The sequence below is a fragment of the Myxocyprinus asiaticus genome, chromosome 32, assembly GCF_019703515.2.
Source record: "Myxocyprinus asiaticus isolate MX2 ecotype Aquarium Trade chromosome 32, UBuf_Myxa_2, whole genome shotgun sequence".
Lineage (NCBI taxonomy): Eukaryota > Metazoa > Chordata > Actinopteri > Cypriniformes > Catostomidae > Myxocyprinus > Myxocyprinus asiaticus.
Window position 1 is genome coordinate 16,625,435 of NC_059375.1, and position 14,933 is coordinate 16,640,367.

General features: G+C 38.1%; 1 protein-coding gene across 5 annotated transcripts in view; it reads left to right on the forward strand.

Annotated features, from left to right (window-relative positions):
* The window catches only part of LOC127423160 (C-Jun-amino-terminal kinase-interacting protein 4-like), a 76,865-nt gene extending 62,384 nt beyond the window's left edge, over window positions 1-14,481 (forward strand). For 4 of the 5 annotated variants that reach the window (XM_051667275.1, XM_051667276.1, XM_051667277.1 and 1 more), the window contains 19 exons: window positions 73-124; window positions 307-437; window positions 556-612; window positions 3,274-3,450; window positions 3,842-3,971; window positions 4,666-4,758; window positions 4,847-5,020; window positions 7,287-7,458; window positions 7,623-7,829; window positions 8,162-8,345; window positions 8,476-8,598; window positions 8,770-8,850; window positions 9,292-9,359; window positions 9,588-9,736; window positions 10,058-10,229; window positions 10,319-10,432; window positions 12,960-13,136; window positions 13,401-13,532; window positions 13,618-14,481. In XM_051667275.1, coding sequence (XP_051523235.1) covers window positions 73-124; window positions 307-437; window positions 556-612; window positions 3,274-3,450; window positions 3,842-3,971; window positions 4,666-4,758; window positions 4,847-5,020; window positions 7,287-7,458; window positions 7,623-7,829; window positions 8,162-8,345; window positions 8,476-8,598; window positions 8,770-8,850; window positions 9,292-9,359; window positions 9,588-9,736; window positions 10,058-10,229; window positions 10,319-10,432; window positions 12,960-13,136; window positions 13,401-13,532; window positions 13,618-13,736 — 2,512 coding nt within the window. In that variant the 3' untranslated portion in view covers window positions 13,737-14,481. Of the gene's footprint in view, window positions 1-72; window positions 125-306; window positions 438-555; window positions 613-3,273; window positions 3,451-3,841; window positions 3,972-4,665; window positions 4,759-4,846; window positions 5,021-7,286; window positions 7,459-7,622; window positions 7,830-8,161; window positions 8,346-8,475; window positions 8,599-8,769; window positions 8,851-9,291; window positions 9,388-9,587; window positions 9,737-10,057; window positions 10,230-10,318; window positions 10,433-12,959; window positions 13,137-13,400; window positions 13,533-13,617 lie in introns of those variants that run through there. The other variant, XR_007894285.1, reaches the window with a different exon arrangement.
* Window positions 14,482-14,933: the final 452 nt, after the last annotated feature.

Consider the following 14,933-nt stretch of genomic DNA (forward strand, 5'->3'; position numbering starts at 1 on the left):
CAAGACTTTTTGTAATGTCTCTTTGTATGACATGATGACAAAAAGCTTATTTGGTTTATTTCATCCTAATAGAGTCCGGGCAGAGGTGGAGGAGGCCAATCAGAAGGCGAAGGAGGAAGATGATGTAAGCACTCTTCCATAATTCAGTTGATTTGATTTCAATTCAATAAAATTTTTAGTCAAAACAGATTTCCATAAGTCTTGGTGCATCTCAATTTTTCAGTAAAAAATCTTTGAGATCAAAGATACCGCATAAAACACGTAGTAGTATGATAGCACCAACTTTCTCTTTATTGCTTCTGTCAGAGTGACGTGCCCACAGCCCAGCGGAAGCGCTTCACACGAGTGGAGATGGCACGTGTCCTCATGGAGAGGAACCAGTATAAAGAGAGACTGATGGAGCTGCAGGAGGCCGTCAGGTGGACGGAGATGATACGGTTAGCCAAGAGAATCTCATTTAGAAATCTCCAAGCAGTGTGTACCATGGTCAAACTGATGCATACTTGCAACCTTTTTGCCCTGTATTGACTGAAGTGTGTTTTTCCTTCAATTTAGAGCTTCACGAGAGAATCCAGCCTTGACTGAGAAGAAAAAGTCCAGTATCTGGCAGTTGTAAGCTCTCCTTCTTAGCTCTCTTAAAGTTTGTTATATTGGTTTGTGTGGTTTGGCATTCAAACTATGTTTTCCCCTTCTCATTTTATGTTCCACTTTTATTTCATTTATTTCATTTTTTCTAGGATGTAGGTAAAATCTTTGAAATGCTAGTAAATCTTGCACTTGGTTTGATCCTTCAATCCAAAAATGTGGTCTTGAACATGGGAATGGTGTTTCTGTTAAAGCTTTAACAGGGATTTACTGCCAACAGGTTACATTTAAACTTTACTAATGGCTCTTATGCATTCATTACACAGATTTTTAAAAGGATTTGGCACTTCGGTACTAGAAAGCAGCATGTGGGGAGTTTTTGTTTGTTTGAAATGCCATTCCCAGGTCATGTCAGTCTACTTGGGATTTTGCATTTGGTGGTATTTTTGGGTTTTGCATCTATTTTAAACCCATTCATTCTCCTCTTGTGTGCTCCTGTGTTTTCTCTGTAACCCTGTTCATGTTGTCCTGTGTGTTTGCAGAAGGTATGTTGGGGCAGGGGACAGAGCTTTTCTAGACAGAGAGGTCTTATGTTGAGTGTTTGTTTAGACTTGGAATAAAGCTGACCTGTTGTGTTGCTCTGTTGACATGGATCTTTGAATGTTTGTAGAAGGATTTTTATGGTAAGCTAAAGTGTGTTTTGATAAACTGCAGCAATTGAAGAGGTTTATTCATGAGTTTCAGGTGACGTTTAGTTAACAGCTCTTCCCTTATGATTTACTATTTATTTAATTACAGTTTACACAAGGAGGATACTGAGTTAAATCAAATTGAAATGGGTGATATGACCAAAATCTTACATCACCAAGACCGTATAAGTAATTTTATAGCACAGTAACAGCATATATCACAATATAGCCTAGTTATTTTTGCTAGAAAACAAAAACAAAATTATTTTTTAATAACCATGTAATAATGCCAACTTTTGGATAATTCCATAAATTAAATACTTTAATATACTGTCCATGCCATAGATAGGATGAAATGAGAATAGAAAATATATCTCTTTAAATTTAAAGGTAGCGTTTTGTGGTTAAAGAAGGTTTGTTTGCAGTGATCGAATTGTTAGCCTTAGAGATGCACCGATACTACTTGGTAGTACTTGTATCGGCTGATACTGGGGGATAAATTCTTGTACTTGGTATCATCATTTCATATTTAAGAGTACGAGTACATTAACGCAATGACATGGTTGCATATGTTATGCATGGCACTTCTAAGACCAGTTTGAAAACATGAGAAACATTTTGGTGTTTAAACCATTTAAATCTAGAATATCAGTTTTCATTTTATCCGTCTTTACCTGATAAAATGTACTGTGCAAATGTTTTAGGCACTTGTGGAAAATGTTGCATAGTGAGGATTTCTTCAAAAAATAATGGCTTAAACAGTTTTTATTTATCAATTAACATCAAAGTCCAGTAAAAAAAAAAAAAATTTGGTTTGACCTTCAATACAGCACCAATTCTATTAGGTACACTTGGACACAGTTTTTCTTGGTTGTTGGCAGATAGGATGTTCCAAGCTTCTTGGAGAATTTGCCACAGTTCTTTTATTTATTTAGGCTGTCTCAATTACTTCTGCCTCTTCATGTAATCCCACACTGACTCTATGTTCAGTAGGGGGCCTGTGGCAGCCATGCCTTCTGTTGCAGGGCTCCCAGTTCTTCTATTCTGTTTGCAAAAGGAACGTTTGTGAGTCTAAAATGTATATTTCCTATTTATACACAAAAGCTGAAGATGTAAATAACCATCTTAAGACAAATGTTTTAGTGAAACATCTTATGTGCCTAAGACTTTTGCACAGTTCTGTATATGCTGCTTCTTTTACGCACGTGCTCGCACTCTGTCTCTCTCTCCGCACGCTTGTGTGGTTGAGCGAGAGATCGCTTTCATAAGCGCTTATCAGTAATCCATGATTTATTTTTAATGGATCATTTCAAATGTTTTCCTTCAATTTAAACAGCAATTTAAACTATTTTATTTGATCCATCTTCACATGATATATGAGACTTCTCTCTCTCTCTGCCCAACAACAATCAAACGAACGTCGAACTCTGTCAGGCTCAACGCAACAGGTCAGAACAATCAATCAATACTAAAGCCGAATTGCCCACTCCATGAATGCCCAGAACAATATGCATTAAAATAACACCGTTAAAGCAAGAATAACTTATCATACGTGTTAGCTGGTTTACTTTTAAAGGTACGCTACATCGTGGTAAACGTGCCTGAATTGTTATTTTTAATTACTGAAAATGCTAATATTGGCTATTACTGTACCAAGATATCAAATACAAATTGAATGGCATACGTATACAAACAGAAAACTACTCGTATTGGTACTCGTATTGGCTGATACCTAAAACTTGGTACTTGTATCGGTCTTCAAAAATTGGTATCAGTGCATCTCTAGTTAGCATGTGGTGTCTGCATGCTTTGTGGTTAGATAATCAGATGGTTGGAATGACAGGGTTTGGCAAAGCTGCGTGAGGGGCATGGCTGATGTTTGGGAATTGACCCTAACACCCCATAACGGTTAACCTGTGATCTCTAACACAGCTGCTGCTGCTTGTGTCTGCATATGAGTCTCTCTGTGTCGTCTTTCTCTCTCTCCCCCATCCCTCAGTTTCAGCAGGCTCTTCAGTTCGTCCTCCAGCACAGCAGCAAAGAAACCAGATGCACCGGTTAACTTAAAGTACAACGCCCCAACTTCACACGTCGTCCCTTCGGTGAAGAAGAGGAGCAGCACCCTCGCTCAGCTGCCTAGTGACAAATCCAAAGCCTTTGACTTCCTCAATGAGGAGTGAGTGACTTCATCCATGAACTCTTATTCAAAGATTCCACCCCTACACTACGTCTCTGATCCAAGCACTTCAAAGTATTAATAAAAATGTTTTTTTATGCTTATTAGTATATTGAATTGTTAACTTAGCAACATGATAATGGCAAACTGTTATTTTTAGTCAAGTCTCCCGTGCACTTCCTGTGATAAAGGCTACTTGCATGAAGTATAAGTCTGTGTTGCTGCCTATGTTGAGCATTCCAAATAAGTCACTTTTGAGGTTCCATTTATGTCAGTAAAGATGATGCCTTGGAAGGCAGCTGCCTATGTAGGTATTAGACAGTAAAAGATAGCTCACTAGGTTTTCAAAAGGAGCCTGTTAACAACTGTCTTGTCTCTGTTTGTTGTGCAGGGCCGAGGTAGAGAATGTAGTGTCACGTCGAGAGCAGAAGAGAGCTCAGTACAGGCAGGTGAAGGCTCATGTACAGAAAGAGGATGGCAGAATGCAGGCCTATGGATGGAGTTTACCTCCAAAATACAAGGTAATGTCTCTGACACCATGTCCTTACCAGTCGCAACATAATAAAGCACCCAGCAATAAATCCGTTTTGTGTTAATCTGAGTTTTTTTCCTAACCAGCCATCACATGACAGGACTTTTTTTTTTTCGGTTGGATTTGTGTTTTTAGTTGCATCATGCCTTTACAGCTCTGCCCACAATTAAATCTCATTTTAAAGTGATGTATGGAATTTTATTGTAAAATACAACAACTACAAGAAAGCCATTTGTTGGTTGATTTCCCCAAAAGTGTAAATGCTATGTGGCTTTGTCGCACTATCAAAACAACTTTCTTGAGTGGGCCAACATAGCAATGTTGACTTAACCAGTGGCATGAGTTTGGGGTGGGTCTGTTTGTCCTACAACAGATGGGTGGAGTGTTTTGGAAGCCTGTTTGAATAGTTGTAATTTTTGCCATTTTGTTGCATGCTGCTAGTGGTACTGAAATTATACACTTCACTTTTAAATATCAAAGATATTTTGATTGGCTATGAATTTCTCACTTTCAGAGATTACAAAAAAAATAAATAAAACTTGACAGTGGAACCTGGTTATGAAATGGTGTAAGAAAGCAAAGGTCACAATGAAAAGCTTGATGTTTGTGGTTTTTGTTTTTTTATATTTAAGTGGTTATAGAAAGTATTTTATTCTTCAAGCAGCCCTATTCTCTTTTGAAAGGTTGCCAATGGTGGACAAGCAGATGATAAAGTTAAAAATCTGCCAGTGCCTGTCTATCTCCAACCTTTAGATGAGAAAGATGCTTCTATGAAGGTGAGAGAAGTATTCTCAACTGCAGTGTTATCATAGTTTCTGACATCAACCTTTATCAGCGTGTTGACATTGTTTTTTGTGTGTGTAGCTGTGGTGCGCTGCAGGAGTGAATCTGTCAGGTGGAAAGACGCGTGACGGGGGCTCCATTGTGGGAGCAAGTGTATTCTATAAAGATGTGTCTGGAGGTGAATGCGGTCCCCTCAGCCCCAGGCAAAAAAGAGGCTCTCAAAGCAGTCTGGACAGACTAGAGCAAGAACTTAAGGTAAGACGTTCCTCCCCCAGATAAGAGTCACATGTGGGTCAAACGTAACAGTCGTTTTTTGTTCCAGATCTATTAAGTTATTCAAAAATTTATTAAAAATGCAATTCACTCAAAGCAATAACTTGAATACACGTCTACTAGGCTTGGGATTGATGCCTTTTTCATGCATCGATAATCCCAAAATTTTCCAGATGATTATCGATATACAGTATATCTGTATTTTTTAGATATAAATAGGGCTGCTCATTGCACATTAGTCTTTTCTCTTCAAACATACACTCACTGAGAACTTTATTAGGAACACCTGTACACCTACTTATTCATGCGATTATCTAATCAGCCAATCGTGTAGCAGCAGAGCAATGCATAAAATCAGTCAAATATGGGTCAGGAGCTTCAGTTAACTCAGATAACAACTCTGTACAATTGTAGTGAGAAGAATATAATCTCAGAATGTACAACATTTCAAATCTTGAGGCGAATGGGCAACAGCAGCAGAAGACCACGTCGGTTTCCACTTCTGTCAGTCAAGAACAGAAAGCTGAGGCTGCAGTGGGCACAGGCTCACCAAAACTGGACAGTTAATGACTGGAAAAACATTGTCTGGTCTGATGAATCTTGATTTCTGCTGAGGCACACAGATATTAGGGTCATAATTTGGTGACAACAGCATGAATCCATGGACCCAACCTGCCTTGTGTCAACAGTCTGGGCTGGTGGCGGTGGTGTAATGGTGTGGAGAATGTTTTCTTGACACACTTTTGGCCCATTAATACCAAACAATCATCGTTTGAATGCCACAGCGTGTTTGATATTTATTGCTGACCATGTGCATCCCTTCATGGCCACTATTTACCCATCTTCTAATGGCCACTTCCAGCATCATAATGCACTGTGCCACAAAGCAGAAGTTGTCTCAAACTGGTTTTGAACATGACAATAAGTTCACTGTTCTTCTGTGGCCTTCCCAGTCACTGGATCTGAATCTAATAGAACACCTTTGGGATGTGTTAGAACATGAGATTTGCAGCATGTATGTGCAGTTAACAAATCTGCAGAAACTGCATTAAGCAATCATGTCAACATGGACCAGAATCTCAAAGGAACGTTTCCAACATCTTGTGGAATCCATGCCACAAAGAATTGAGGCTGTTTTTGAGAGCAAAGGGAGGCTCTACCCAGTATAAGTATAGTGTTCCTAATAAAATGCTTAGTGGGTGTATTTCGCCTTATTGATGAGAGAGGTCTACGGAGAATGGATAGACTGGTTTGAGCTGACAGATAGGCTACAGTAACTCAGATAACCACTCTGTACAATTGTCGTGAGCAGAATAACATCTCAGAATGCACAACACATCAAACCTTGAGGCGGATGGCCTACAACAGCAGAAGACCACATCAGGCACTTTATTAGGACCATAGTGTTCCTAATAAAGTGCTCAGCGAGTGAAGCTATTCTGTTGTCATGTGACAAAAGAATCCATAAAACAGAGAGGACCTCTTTAGATATTCATGGCTGTATGTTTAAAATGTTTTATATATATTTTGACACTTATGAAAAGGCACATTTTGTTCAGGTCAAATGGAGTAGCCCTAAGAAAACTTCTTGATATTTGTGACAAAAAAAAAAAAAATGTGTTAATGTTTTTTTGAAATTTATAATTAAGTTGTACCCCCAGGTGTATTCAAGTTGCAAGAAAGGTATTTCAATACCTCCAGTACACCACTTGACATTTTTAAAGCCATTAAATCCATTTTGGTTTGTGAAAAATGCTATAAATGTTTTTTTTTTTTTTTTTTTTTTAATTATGAAACCAACATGTACACACAGATTACATTTCTACGAATTTGACTCATGTGTTTTAAACAAGATTTTTAAAGGATTTCTAATTTTTATTACATTTGACATTCATATTTGTCTATGACCCATGTAACAGCTTATGTGTGTGAAGTACAATAACTGAGTATGCTGAAAGAATGCCACTAAATATGCTGATTTCATTGCCAATTTACTGTAAATGCACTGGAATCAGGTAATAGACAAGACTTGATGACCCTCAAACCTCATCTACTTCTGGCAGACAGTATATATGCATCAGTACTGCTACTGATACTGGTTGGGCACCGTGCTCATTTCTACATTTTTAGAGATTATCAGTACTCATTAAAAAATAAGTGTTGATGCATCCCTTTTACCTTTTATATTGGACCTGTGGTGTGGTAAATTTAAACATATGACATTAAGCTTGAGAGTGCTTGCGTTTAGGATCAGGAGAAGGAACTAAGGCACCAGGAAGAACTTTCCAGCCTGGTGTGGATCTGCACCACCACACACCCCACCACTAAAGTCATGGTCATTGATGCTAACCAGCCTGGAAACATCCTTGAGAGCTTCTTCGTCTGCAACTCTCATGTTCTTTGCATCGCCAGCGTGCCCGGTCAGAAAATACAAATGCAACTCATAACTGGAAAGATAGAATGCAATTAAATGAGTTTTATAGATTATTGTAATATACACAAGCACTGTTGATTTTAAAAAGTTCTGTTTGTGTTGTCTCTGGATGTTGTGCATTCTTTTTATTGGTTTGTTTCTCAACAACAGGTGCGCGTGAGACAGATTACCCCGCTGGAGAGGAGGTGGCTGCAGACAGTGGTGAAGGGGCTTCTAAAGTCAACAGTACAGCTAACAGTAGCTCTACTGGCTCTGATGGAGGTCTGGAGGGCATTACTGTAGTGGGCTGTTCTACAGAAGGACCTGTGGCCATCCCTCACACTGTCTGCACAAACTCCATAGAACCCACAGACTCGGGTAATGCAGACTCTACCCCATTTCCATCTTATTACAGTAATAGATATATATTGTAATAATATATATATTGTTGCAATGATAGGTGCTATATACTTTTAGTTTGCATAGAGATAATCACATACAGAAAAGTGTTTCATTGCAAATGGTAGTGTACCCTGGTTGTTAAAGATCTGGACTGGTTGCCAAAAGGCTGCATATTTGGCGAGTTTGACCACTTCATCCTACAAGTTTCCCTCTTTAGTAAATCAGATTACGGAAGTAAAATGGGTTGCAAACTTTGTCTCATGTTAACTAAACACCCTGATTTTACCTTAAATATCTGGTCCACTTAGATGAGGTTTTGGGGCGGTGCAGGAAGGATGCAGTAATGGCAGCAGAAGAAGCTCTGGAGGCCACCGAGAGCAGCAGCAACACGCCTGCAGATGAGAGCCAACCGGGAATCTACACAGAACATGTCTTCACTGACCCACTAGGGGTGCAGAACAGCAGAGACACACCACTCACCTACACACAGAGGTGTGTACCAGTCGTGTGCAAACGTAGCACTTCATGTCACTCAGTCTGTAGTTTTAGAGTGCAACTACTTGAGGATCAGACGAGTATTCAGATGTATGTTAGTATAATGTCATGCTCCTGGCTGCTGTAGGGAGTGTGATCTGGTGAAGGATATTGTGAGCCCAGTGCCTGAGGAGCAGGACCTCATGAGAGAGGAGGCTAGCAAGATGAGCAGCGTCCTGCCCACCATGTGGTTGGGGGCCCAGAACGGCTGGTAAGTGGACTTCCAACCTGCCAGTTCATATTTCCACCAGTAATCGGATACATATTGCTTTTGTTTAGAATTTTATAAAACTAAAAGTAGTGATGACAGATTGTTTTTTTATTTTATGTTATAGAACCTTAAATGGAGATTTGTTCATTTGTTCCTCATGTTATGTTGCAGCGTGTACGTGCACTCTTCTGTGGAACAGTGGAGGAAGTGCCTTCACTCTATCAAATTAAAGGATTCCATCCTGGGGATTGTGTAAGGACACAAGCATCAGTTACTGTAGATATATTTACATAGAGCTGGGCAACAAATTGAATAATCAAAATATTATCGCAATGATTTTGCTTCAGTTATACAATTAAGCTATATTGTGAATATCACAATGATCTTAATCCCTTTTTTATTTGCTCACTACGTTTCCTAAAGAGCAAATCATTAGACTAATTTCACCACACTTCTGGTCTGCACATCAAAATAACATGTCAAAATATCATAAAAATTGCGATGTCAAAACATTTTTAACTGCTACATTATTGTGCAAACCTAAAAATGTGACAAAATATCACTATAAATATCAATATTTTTTAGTCATATACTGTAGCTCAGCACAATATTCACATAATCATAAACTAAGGTTCTTTCTTTCTTTAAAGTCAACTGCTCATTACACTTTCTCTTTCATTCTCTCCTATGAAGTCATGTAAAAGGACGTGTTCTGGTAGCTTTGGCAGATGGCACTCTTGCAATCTTTCACAGAGGTGTTGGTAAGACCAAAGCCCATGCAATTCTCTTGTAAGTCGCTTTGGATAAAAGCGTCTGCCAAATGAATAAATGTAAATGTAAATGTAATGTAGTTCTGTTTGAAGACATGAATTGCCATATGTAAAACAGCATAGATAACACTGATTTCTCACCCTTGATACATATGTTATATTGGCCATACTATACCAGAGGAAGTGCTGTTATAATAACAGATATTTGTGTTGTTACAGATGGCCAATGGGACTTGACCAACTACCACCTATTAGATCTGGGCCGACCACATCACTCTATCCGCTGTATGACTGTAGTGCATGACAAGGTCTGGTGTGGCTACAGGAACAAGATCTTTGTGGTTCAGCCCAAAGCCATGAAGATAGAGGTATGAGAGCTAGATGAACACCTTTCTATGGTATTTTTTTGAGGTCACCGATTTTTTTTTCTTAGATGTTTATCAAGCGTTAAATTGATTTGTTTCAAAATGCGGTTGAGTTTGTGATAGTTTTGGATTAAATATTTGTAGCATCCATAGAGGCCACTGTCAAAATGCAAATTATGAAACAAATAGTTCTGATTCAAAAATCTGATTGGATGTGATTGCACACTCAAAGCCTTTCCAAAAAAAGCTGATATATGCATACCTACATCAAATACATTTTATATAATATATTAATGTGTTTTTCATTCTATTCCCCATGTATAGAAGGCCTTTGACGCTCACCCTCGTAAGGAGAGCCAGGTGAGACAGCTGGCATGGGATGGGGATGGCATCTGGGTGTCTATCCGTCTGGACTCAACCCTCAGATTGTTCCACGCACACACGTACCAGCATCTGCAGGACGCAGACATTGAGCCCTACGTCAGCAAGATGCTGGGTGAGGATTATGACTGAACTATGTCTTCACAGCACTGAATTAAATTTAATTCACTGCATGTCTAAATAATGTTATTACATGTGTCACAGGCACTGGTAAGCTGGGCTTCTCCTTCGTGAGGATCACCGCCCTGATGGTGTCATGTAACCGCCTGTGGGTCGGAACAGGAAATGGCGTCATCATCTCCATCCCTCTATCAGAGCGTATGTCAGCAGTTTGTTGAACATAATGTGTCAAGTCATGTTATCAGTATATTGTTATTTTTCTGTAGAACATAAAAGGAAAATTATCGAAGAATCTTAAGACAGTGACATTTGTGTCACGCTCCAATCAAGACACACAAAAAAAAACCCATATGATTTGTCCACTATATTTCAAGACTTCTTAAGCCATATGTAGTGTAGTCACGATACCAACATTTCAGTAGTCGGTACCGATACCAGTAAAATTTCACAATTCTCGATAACAATTTCGATACCACAGAAAAAATAGGTAATATGCTATTAAACAAACTCCTTTAGCCTATTCATATTTTTAATTTCAATGTAAATAATTAATTAAAAAAATAGCATGTTTCCTTCAAGTGTTTCTCAAGTAAACATTGCTTCAATGACCCTATGAAAGCAGTTCTAATCCCCCGCAAATTCCAAGTTTTTCCTTTTTTTTTTTTTTCTGAATGCCATGTTTTAAAGTTTAATTAAATTTCATCATCATTCAAATTGTGTCTAACCAAATTAATACAAACTTAATTAAAATGAAAATAGAACAATTGCTTTTCAACAAATCAATAAAAAATTTTTTTTAATGAAGTGCTTTAGTAAATTTCCTTACAACATAATCTAAAACAAAACATTGTTCTTATTTTTGACAAATCAGGTGCTGCACAACAGAGCATCACATTATAAATGAAAACATTGATAAAAACTTATATTCAGAACAACAGCACTCTTGCTTTACAACATAATAATAATAATAATAATACATTTTAGTAAACACTAGTAATAATATTTCGCAATATCTCAAATCACATGTCTAGCTTTTATTTTGAATCAAACTTTTATTTTGGCTACGTTCACACCGCAGGTGAATGTGGCCTAAAACTTATTTTTTCACTCATGTGACACAGATCTGTTAATTGGAGGACCATGTGAACAGCCAAAAGTGCTTTGAGTCTGACATTTTAAAATCCGATCTGGGCCACTTTCATATGTGGAAATAAATCAGATACGTATCTGATGTTTTCCCGATGTGCCTTCAGTGTGAACAGCCAGGCCAGATTTAATGTGATTTTTTTTTACATCAATATAACTCAACATTCATATCTTGCAAGCTTGGTTTACCGCGTAATATGCCTGTTATGGTTTAAAACCTTTAATTTCAAGTCACATCTTTTTCATTTAATGCATTCAGTTCCTTTTTAAGAAAAGTTAAAGGCTTGAAAAGGCATGAAAACATGCAGAGGTAGATTTAGCCTATGTAACACGGCTCTTTGCTCATGTCACTCGTGCAGAAAACAGTTTCTAACTGTATCGAAATGCGAATGCAAGCAAGTCAATGGAAATCTGAAGTAATTGCAGGTAACAACTCTTACCTGACATATACTATATAATGCCATTTTTCCAGCTGTCCTTTTGATTTTTATGATGTCTCACTCATAATATTACATTCTTGAGCTTTAATGTTAATTCAGTTCCACCATACGAGTGTAAATGACTTGATTTAAAATTACTTTATCCATCTGTTCTTCCATCATTTGCGGATATTTTATTAGATAGTCATTAAGTGTCCTATTCTGGTAAAAAAGAACTGCTAATAACAAATTTAATAAGTTAATTCATTATACATATTCAAATAATGAACATGTCTAAGTTTATTATACGCATGCTGAGGGAGTGTTCAGACTAGTGTCTGATATGTGCTACATTTCAAATGTCGTGTGAACAACCTTACAAAAAAAATCAGATTTGGGCCACATTTAGCTGCGGTTTGAACGTAGAACGGTTTTAACTTGAAGGCGTTCTGATTCTGTGATTTTGACAGAAGTTTCACACTTCTGGATAAGACGTTGGTTATATGACCCAGTGTGATTATTGAAGCGCAGAATGCTATGAATTAATTATATGAATATATAGTCTGCAGGTGCTGTGCGCATCACAGTAAATGAGCACTCTATCCTCAACTACAAAGAGCACAGTGTGTGATGCTCATGAAATGTGGTGTTTTCAGCATATGAGCAGCTTAACACATTATTAGTACATGTAGACTACATTTATTTAATTAAATTAAATTTAGTGTTTAATATTCACACTAAGACATATCATAAGTTTAATTTGATAAATTGTCCATTTCTATATAAAAGGAGTATCTGAACATGCGCTCAAATTAGTGTGTGAGCATTTGTAAGTAGCCGTCTGACAGTCAGAGCGTGCGGGACAGAATTGAGTCGGTACTACTGTAGAAACACTGGTATCATTACATCTTTTTTTTATTTTAGTATCGACTTGGTACCGAAGTACCAATCACGGCATCACAAAGGTAGCATGTCATTTTATGGAAAAGAGCTGTGTGAAGGTTGTTCAAATTTTCTGTTTTATTTATTGCATGGAATAAATAAAAGCATACAGGTTTGCAACTACATGAGGGTGAGTAAATAATGATGAGTAAATTGTAAGTTTTGGGTGAACAATTCCTTAATGTTTACAAATGCTTATTTTCTCTTTCGCCCAACAGCATCCAAAGTTACAACAGGAATGTCAAATCGTCCAGGCAGTGCGATCCGCGTCTACGGTGATGAAAACAGTGATAAAGTCACACCGGGCACCTTCGTGCCTTTCTGCTCCATGGCACATGCCCAGCTCTGTTTCCACGGACACAGGGACGCAGTCAAGTTCTTCACTGCTGTCCCAGGTAGACTAACCTCTGAATAATTGACTGATCCTTCCAGAGGCCTCCTCATCTCGGTTACAGTATGTGGCTAAAACAGTAGTGTAGGGGGATTTGAAATTATGGTTTCAAGGCCTAGAAAAGTCATGCAATAAAATGATTTTTACAAATTCTTATCTAGTAATCTTGAGTAGCTGGAAAAGTCTTGGAAAATTCATGCAAATCCATTGGTCAAAAATTCTGGGAACCATTGTTTTATAAACGTATTTGTTTTTTCCTGCATTTCAGGGCAGGTGGTCCCGTCTTCAGGTTCAGGGGGTGAGGCTGGTACTGACAAGTCTTCAGAGTCAACCATGCCAGAGCTGGTCAAATCTGTCCTGGTTATGAGTGGAGGGGAGGGTTACATTGACTTCAGGATGGGTGAGGGTCACAGATGCTTCCTGGTGCCCACATTTTCATACTGCTGTGAGTACTCACACATTCTCCTTTCTCCTTCATATTGTAGGGGATGAGGCAGGGGACACTGAAAATTTGGCTGAGCCCACCCTGAAGCTACAGCCCTTCCTGGCCAAAGCTGAACGTAGTCACCTTATCGTGTGGCAGGTCATTGCCAATGAGGAGTGACTTATTTTACATCATTTTGGACTTTGCAACATCCAAAAGAAGCTCACCCCACTTCAGACTCTTGACTTTTATATTTTCATCATTTTTCCCTTGTGCTTTGGACCTTTTTCATTCAGCTTTGCTTTATTTAAGATATTTGAAGCATTGGCTTATATTACTTGTGTCATACAGATCACAAATACCATTAGAAGTATGTTTAGCTTAAATTCTGTTTGTTTATCTTTGCATTATGAATGAAGGTTACAGAAGCTCTTTGCACATCGTCTTTGGCAATACAAACAGCTCTGACTATTTTACCCTTGTTCCTTTAAACAAATAGAAAATCCACACAATCAGGAAGCTGTTGGATTGGAAATAATTTTGGATATGGATTTTCAGTACTTCCATTCTTATTATATTTTATAGGATGGCAGCTGAAAGTACAATGCTTAACTCTGGCCACTGTGCACAATGCAACTATTTGTTTGTGGGAAAGGAAGGAAAATATAAGGAAGTGAAAGACAATTTGCACAAAGCGCTTTCTCAGTCCTTACATCAGTCCCACTTAAGATGTGTAGGATTTCTAAAAAATACTGTGAGCAAAGATGCAATATCCTCAGTGTGTGTGGACTTTAATAGCAATTTGAATGTTTCAGTTACCAAAGGGTACAGAAAAAAAGAACGGTTTGATAACCCCGTTGATGGACTTCCAACAAAACCTTAAAACTAAAGGATCTACTTTTTTTTTTTTTTTTTTTTATCAAAATCAAAAGCATATTGGCTCCTTTGTTATGCAGTTCTGTCTTGACCATATACCACTGTCAGAAACATCACTTGTTCTTCTCGTTCACTGACCTTTTTAACACTAGAACGGTTTTTGAAGGAACGGTATTCCTTTGACTTAGTGTGTAGATAAACATGCAGAGGCAAAAGCATATTTTTATGACACTTTTGTACATTTTGTCTTTTAGACTTTAATCTCTAATCACAGGCCTCCGTGCTCCACCAGTAGTCAGTCAGTGTGCTGATGCTGCACTGCTGTTCTGCTTGCATTCGAGCTAAGGCGCAGTAGAGGTGCAGTGCTTCGTTTGCAGTTGTTCCTCCTCTCCACGAGAGCAGAGATGACTTCATATTGCAAAGTAGTCATTGCAGTATTTATTTCTATGAATGAGCCTTTGCAGTTCAGAATGTATCATTGTACATTGAATATAAATATAT